Here is an 8,436-nt window from a genome sequence, read left to right on the forward strand (position 1 = left end):
CGGTTTCATTCTCTTTTATATTTACAGTTCTGCTCCTCCATTTCCTTTATGCTCACAAACTGACAGTTAAAATTATTTTCGGTGATAATCAACAGCGTGCCAAGGATATAGTCGATCAATAACAAAGATGAACTGACTTTATTATAATCACTTACCACTTAGTTCAACAGACTATTATACACTGGGAAGACAAGTATATATTACTTATATTAAAATCAATTTACAATTAACTCCAAGGACAGAAAGCACAAATGACACATGAACAGCTTCTTTTCATTCCACATTCAGTTGTAATATTACTATCCTGCATGCTTTGTCAGTGCAATGCAATGAAGTCACAAAGATCTATCAGACTGCACATGACAGCAGCGCATGTTTTATTAATACTTCATGTCCATTTATTTGACAAAGTCATGTAATATGCAAAATAATGTACAGTTAGCTGATCATTAAACCAAATTAAGCCCATTTCTCCACTCCAACTCAATGGCCTGGGTGTTTATTTTGTATTAATGATCTGACTGCATATTTTATAGTAACTTCAGTATGTAAGACTTTCTGGACAAGTACGAATTCTGTCAGTAACTTTTAGCTCGATTCAAAGACAATGAAACGGATCGCAGGTCTAAAGCATTGCATCCGGCAGTCAGTGTGAGAGGATAAGGGGGATTACAGATGAAACGGCTCAATTACAGCACAAAGTCTCTCCTCTGTATCACTGTTTACAGAGCACAGCTTCACAAACGCTGCTTCTGCAAATCCAACAAGCCAATTACTGCTTGGCAAACTGGAGTTTTGGGACCATAGACATAGACAGGAGTGTTTGGGAAACCTGTCTGCCAGTGAAATCAGAGTAAAGACATTAACCCATTCAGGTCCGTTTTGACCCGGAAGAGATGCATGTAAAATAAAAATAAAAATACATTGTTTTTAGCAAGGGAACTAAACTTTGCAATTGCCTTAAGACACTTAAAGTACATGTTTATTTTACACATTTAGTTTCATGTTCGGGTCATTTTGACCCGGGTATCTATAAAGTACTGCTGGGTGTCAAAAATACTTTTGCTAAATGATCTAAGTAGTTATATTAGTCTCCAAAACCTTTGTAAACTATATTCTGCCTTTTACCCATATCTCACACACTTTTGGGACCGAATTTTGTTGATAAACATGTATATGCATAATATGTCTATTGACAAACCATTGCAGCAGGAAAAACTGATCACTTTTTTAATCTGAAAGAGAAAGTTTATGCAAACAAAACGAAATTATTTATTTAGTTTGAAAACTTTTTAGAGTAGTATTTATGTTGCTTTGAACTTTTGTTAGAAATAAATATGTTGGTTTCAGTTATAAATTCAAAGGAAATTGTCAGATTAAAGGTTTGTATAAATTTCATATGATGATATATAATATGATATATGTGGTCCATGTGAAAAACTGACCTTTTTTCCGCATTTACTCGTCACTGAGAAGTTGCTTGTCAGATACAATGTGGTTTAAACTGAAAAATATTTTATGCCTGTTTTACAAAATAATCCCGTAAAATGCAAATATAGCACACCGATTTTAAATGCATTATAAGAATTAAAGTATTTGAAGATAGAGAGTGGGAATATGATTGAAACAACAGCAGCTCAATCTAGCATATAGCTATTGATGTCTGCATAAAAGCTTATGAAATACAGAAAGATCTGTAAACTCCATCTAATAAAGGGACTCTTCTACATTGACCAAAGCAGTCTGAACACAAAGACACTGACACAAAGAAAAGCTTTCATTGCCTTTGGCTGTATTGAAGTAATGGAAGAGCTGAAATGATGCACAGCTGTCTCAGGACACCAAATCGTTCATCAGTTCATGTCGTCTGTCTGTAGTGCTCTTAAAAATTGTTCTGAAAATAAAAGCCCTGAAGAGCTTTGATAGATAATGATGGTTTCTTCTTATTGATATGAAGGAAAAGAGACAATGTAATGGCCTATTTTATTGCCAGATGTAACATCTTATGGTTTTGCTGCTTCATAGTAGCTAAGCACAAGCCTTTAGTGCTCATAAGGCCAAAGAAAATATAGACAGAACTCTCTGCTATCGTTTCATTTTATGATCCGATTGATTTTTACTTAAATGAGTCCTACTGGACATGATACAACAGAGGATTGCATTGAAAAAATCAACTATGAGTTATAAAACTGATAAAAATGCAAACATTTCTATGCATTAATCCATGTATATATTGTATTCTCCAATGCAACAGAGCGCTGCATTGGAATAATAAATGACTATGAATTCTAAAGCTTACATAAATGTATGCATTGATATGCATTCTTGTATGGCTACAATGCAGAGGTTTGCATTGAAATAATAAACAACTACTCTAAGGCTGATTTAAAAAATGCATGCATTTACACTACTAGAATATTTTTAATAATACCAGTATAACTTAATAGTTTTTTTAATATATATTTTTTTGTTAAAGTCTCTCATGCTAACCAAGCCTGCACTTATTTGATTAAAAATAAATATAACAATGATACAACAATATAGTCGTGGCCTAATGGTTAGAGAGTCGGACTCGTAATCCAAAGGTTCGAGTCTCCGGCCGGCAGGGATTGTAGGTGGGGGGAGTGAATGTCCAGCGCTCTCTCCACCCTCAATACCACGACTGAGGTGCCCTTGAGCAAGACACCAAACCCCCAACTGCTCCCCGGGCGCCGCAGCATAAATGGCTGCCCACTGCTCCGGGTGTGTGTTCACAGTGTGTGTGTGCTCACTGCTGTGTGTGTGTGTGTTCACGGTGTGTGTGTGTGTGTGTGTTCACTGCTGTGTGTGTGCACGTTGGATGGGTTAAATGCAGAACACGAATTCCGAGTATGGGTCACCATTCTTGGCTGAATGTCACTTCACTTAAAAAATATGCATTAGTGCATGTATATTTCATATTCTCTACTCACCCTGAAGTCTATACCGACTGTTGAGATGAAGCTCCCAGCCAGAAACGCTCCATCTTTAAAGCGAACCAGCAGACAGGTTTTCCCCACCCCAGAGTCACCAACCAGCATTACCTGGAGAGAGAGACATATGAAAGATGGAGCAAAACTACATACTTAATACACCAAACCAGTGATTTTCCCAAAATCTCATTTTCATTTAATTTAACTTGATGTATTAAAACAACTACAAAAACTGTGAACATATAAGTTTACATGAAGCAAAAAATAATTAGTATGATACATTTGATTTACCAAGATTTACAGGAAAAATGCCATTCAGTGTAACAATAGTACAGAAAATGTCAGGCATATTTAGAACAAGAATCATTAGGTAAAGTAATTCTCTAAAATGAGAATTACTTTAGGAACATTTATAACCACTGGTGGTGGTTGAAGAGATTTCCTCGTAATGTAATGAATTAAATGAAATGCAGCGGAATATGAGCAAAAAGGAGCACATTTCTGGTTTGGGGTATTTGTGTCTCACTGATGGCAGTTGTGGGTTATAAAACCGGTTAGGAAACACTGGTTTAAATGTATGGAGCTGCAGGATTAGTTTGGGAAAGCGGGTAGGTGCTCCTGTTCCTTTGCACTGTCCACTGTTGAATATGACTGCTGACCATTCCTGATTGCATTTGAAGCTATTTGATGAAATTACTGATTCATCAAGGAAGGATTATAAACGCATTATTCACCAGATCAAACTGTCTTCCACATCAGAGTCACCTCAACATTTCAGCTTAAACATGCAAAGCTCAAAACACATTATCAAGCAGAATGTGGCTGGAGAAAACAGAATATGTCAGTGTGTGTGATGATAGTAAGTGAGCGTACTTGCGTCAGGCTGGATAACCCAGTTGCTGTGCTCTGGCTTATCTGTATTGACACAGCTGTTCAATTAGAGCCTGCGCTTAACTTCAGTCAAACAGAGCGCGTAATTCTCGCCCATATGGGACGGCTGGATAGTATTGCATTGTTTTTAAATACTGCTGCAGCATAAATAAAAGCCTCAAACTGGTGAAGCTGCACACATTCATTAGAGCGATGAAATCTAAATTATATAATGCAAGTGCCATGTTTAACTGGCAAATATTTACACTCACATATTCACATGTATGGCAAGCCATTTTAACGTTTTTCCTTTAAAACATAATAGAAGGCCCTATCTATTAAAACGTATTATTATCTAATTTTAATGTTGTTATGCTTGTTTTTTTAATTAAGTAATTTGTGCCTATTCAACAAATGAAATACGAGTCTGAAACAAACAGCTGATCAACCTCAGATGACCAAAGAATATTACTTGCCACAAATTAGTTACCAGTAACAATGGAGTAGCTACAAGTAATAAGTACAAGTATATGTAATGGATTAAAAATAGTGACAAATTGAATAAATACTACTTAAAATGGGAATATCATACTGAATGATTTATCAAATTCAAATATACTAAGAGTCACTGAAATTACTTGCAAATATTTAAAAAAAATACTATTACCATTAACAATGACATATAATTACTCAATAATTTTGAATTAGTGACTAGCATGTATGTAATTGACTAGATACCAGTTAGAATTGGAATGTGAGGCTGAATGGTTATTGAAATTAAAATATACAAGTAGTCACTAAAATTGCTTACTAGTAAACATAAAAATACTAGGCCTATTACCAGTTAAAGTGGAAAAAGCAGTAAGTACTAGTATGTAATGAATGAGAACTAGAGAGAAACTAAATAGATGCTAGTTAGAATTTTAATAACTAGCATTATTTTAATGTTTAGTGATATTCAAATATTTAAATTGCTTACTAATAAATATTTACAACGGAATCGTTGCCTGCTACTATTTAGTATAAAGTATAACTAGTATAAAGAGAATAAGTAGGCTACAAGTATATAATGAATGACAAACAGGTGACAAATTGAATCGAAAGGAATTAGGATTGAACAATTGGCATCTTATCAATGGATAGTGAAATTCAAATATACAATTAGTCCCTGAAATCACACACTGCTATGTATAAAAACTACTACAAAAAAAGTAACACTTTTTGACTTTCTAAATCCACTTCCTGTTCAGAGTATAATTTTTATCCACAGTAATGTCTAGTACAAATATATCGCTTTATTTCATAAATACAGTGTATACGTTTTTCTTTATTTACCCTCAAAAATTGGAAGTGAAATATGACAACATGCCCTGTTGACTTCCCTCTCGGGTGCTTAAGACTTTTTACACCTGCACCATCGAGAGCGTCCTGACGGGCAGCATCACTTCCTGGTTCGGGAACTGCACTATGCAGGACAGACGAGCCCTCCAGAGGGTGGTGCGTTCAGCGGAACGTACCATTCACACCGAGCTCCCTAACCTGCAGGACATCTACAGCAAGCGGTGCCTGACCAGGGCCAGGAAGATAGTGAAGGACCTCAGCCATCCCAACAATGGACTCTTTTCTCTGCTGCGTTCAGGGAGACGCTTCCGCTCCATGAAGGCGAACACAGAGAGAATGAGGAGGAGCTTCTTCCCGCAGGCCATTCGGAGTCTAAACCACTCTCCACTCTAATCACATCACCCCACACTTCCACTTTGCACATTTTTCAAGTACAATCTGCACTAATTTGTAGAAGGTTACGGAAGGATAAATGAGTGGGACTTACATACCATTTGTCTTTGTCTTTAGTATCCTTTTACTCACTTATACACTTTACTGCACTGCACAGCACAGCACACGGACACTTTATCACTGACATACACTTTACTTTTTATAGAATCTATATAGAATCATATTCTATTTTTTATTCTCATATCTATTTGTTATTTTATTTTATTGCTAGTTTATTCTGTATATATGGTTACTGTACTTTTTCTATTTGTATTTTTGTAAACTTGAGGTTTTTCTAATTTTGTTGGACAATTTGTTGGACAGTCGTACAATACATTTCACTACATGTCGTACTACGTATGTATATGTATGTGACAAATAAAATTTGAATTTGAATTTGAATTTGAATTTGTAGGTGGGGTACATTGTAACATAATCATATGACCTAAAATGTTATCTGATCTTATGAAAAAATATACAAGACAAACTAAAATATTTTGTCAATAAAATAAAATAATTATTTATCTTAAATAAAATAATGATGTTTTTTAATAATTAAAAGTAATCTGATTTTTGAGTTTGACGATGAACATATTGCAACCATGCCTGGGACGGCCCTATAAACAAGCCAAAATGCTTTCCATGTCTTGAAATCATTTCTGAATATTAAACAATGATCGTCAGTCTTTATTCACCTGTTTCTCATTAAAATGTATTAAAGTAAATAGTGTGAATTACATCGCAAATGTCATAGAATAGCATGGCAATGCAGGGCTGGGTATCGAGTTCGATACTTTTTAGGCACCGACCGAATTGCCTCGATACCACCGAGTATCGAAAAACTTCTTGTCGTTCGGTACTAAATTTCGATACCTAAGGAGTTAATCTCATCAACGTCTGTGAGCCAATAAGCCTGCAGTAATATGTGTACCGTTTGATTAGAGTAAAACTAGCTTCATATCATCTACACATAGAACTGTAAAGGTATTTACGGCAACCCGTCAAAATAAACGTTCAGTTTAACGTGGAAGACACTGCGGCCGAAATATATTACTATTGTTCAGCAGACAGTACATACTGCTACTATAGGCTACTATTAAAATTATTAAAATATATATATTTTTTTTTGTAATGATCACACAACATTTCTCCTATTTTAATTTCAATAGTAAACACTTTATTTGCCAAAATAAATAAAAAACCTTTGATTTTCAATAATTTACAGATAAATTTAATTAATTTTTTATGCCTTCATTTGAAAACCAGATACAGAACTCAGAATTTCTGAGGCTATTTTTAGAATAAATTAAAGTTGTTTTTATGCATTCAAATAATTAGACATAGTACACCATAATTTAATAACAATAAAACATATGGTGAAAGAAAATAAAACACGCACTTATGGGGTGGATAAAGATCTTCAATTTCTTTCAAAGTCTTTAACAACCTAGAATAAATGATGATTTTGTCTGAGCTATGTGTTTTTAAACGAACACGCACTAGTGTAAATGCAGCCTAACAGATGTGTAAACTGAAAACGATTCTGAGGAGATGAGGCTTTGAGTCTGTATAAATGTCAACAAGCTTTTTTTTAGATAATGTAATCTTGTTAAAACTGATTTCATAAAATTGGTATGGAAAAAAGTATCGTTCAGGAACCGGTATCGAACTCAAGGTATCGGTATCGGTATCGGTATCGGTATCGGTATCTATATCGAAAATATGTAACAATACCCAGCCCTAATTGTAACGCAGTGTTACAACTTACCGCAACTTTAATTTAAAACCAGTTAGTGTCTTCTGCTAGTTATCGAAGCATTAGAAAACTATCTAAACTGATCAAAATAATAGCAGATTTGTCTCATTTTAAATTAGTAATAAAAACTGAGATGAAAAATTTACGTAAGCCATACTATGGTAAAATAAATGTTCAGCGATATCTTCAAAAGACTGAATTTTGCCCACTTTTTTTCTTTATATAATGTTGATATGGTAACTATAAATACTGTAAATCTGGTTATGCTAGCATGTGTGTAAATATAAAAAAAAAAAATGTGTTACAACTTACTTTGTGCCCCGCTCCCCTACTAGTAAATGTTTTTTATTAAAAAAATAAAGCAAGATTTATTACATAAAACCATTATCAACTGAATAGTTACTTTGATTCTATTGAGATAGTGACTGAATGGAATAAGTACTAGTATGTAATCAATGACTAATTTATTAGCTACTAGTCTGAATTGTATAAGCAGCTTGCCATACTGCATTGGGTTCGCGTTGTTCAAAGCGCTGGTCATGTACCTTGAAGGCGATGTCGTAGAATTCTCCGCTGTTGCTGAGAGAGGGTCTGCTGGGATGCACCACTCCGTTGGACTGGCTCAGGACTTTCTTACCCTTCTCTTTATCGCTGCTCGGAGATGAGCTCGGTGTATTTGAACTCCCCTTCCCTTTGACCGCTTTTTTCCTCGACATTATGATTGTTTATTCCCAGTGCGAACGAACGACGAGTAATTAATGAGCAGCGAAACGCGCGCTCTGTGCACTTCACTTCTCCAGCTGTCTGTGTCTTAGTACGCGTGAATTAACTTTTCATCAATAAGCGCGCGCATGACTTCAGGGTTCCGTCAAATAAAGAGTGCGAGCAGCGCACCTGCTTCTGTTCTTCGCGATGCCGCTCCGTTTTACGCAACGGGTCCGACAATTTGTTGTTGTTTTTTCAGAAACGAAAAAGCATCTCTGGTCCCTATCTGTGAAGCTGCTCCGTCAATGTGAAGAGAAGAGTAGAGTAGTGCACGCGCGCAGGGTGCGCTGTCAGCAATCAGTGAAAGTGATGGACACGCGC

At 35.5% G+C, this 8,436-nt stretch overlaps 1 protein-coding gene across 1 annotated transcript in view; it reads right to left on the minus strand.

Moving 5' to 3' along the window:
- The window catches only part of rab26 (RAB26, member RAS oncogene family), an 89,081-nt gene extending 80,645 nt beyond the window's left edge, over positions 1-8,436 (minus strand). The window contains exons 1-2 of the mRNA XM_079388829.1: positions 7,896-8,436; positions 2,952-3,062 (exon numbers count right to left, since the gene is read on the minus strand). Coding sequence (XP_079244955.1) covers positions 2,952-3,062; positions 7,896-8,066 — 282 coding nt within the window. The 5' untranslated portion in view covers positions 8,067-8,436. The remainder of the gene's footprint in view (positions 1-2,951; positions 3,063-7,895) is intronic.

The sequence above is a fragment of the Barbus barbus genome (assembly GCF_936440315.1).
Source record: "Barbus barbus genome assembly, chromosome: 32".
Lineage (NCBI taxonomy): Eukaryota > Metazoa > Chordata > Actinopteri > Cypriniformes > Cyprinidae > Barbus > Barbus barbus.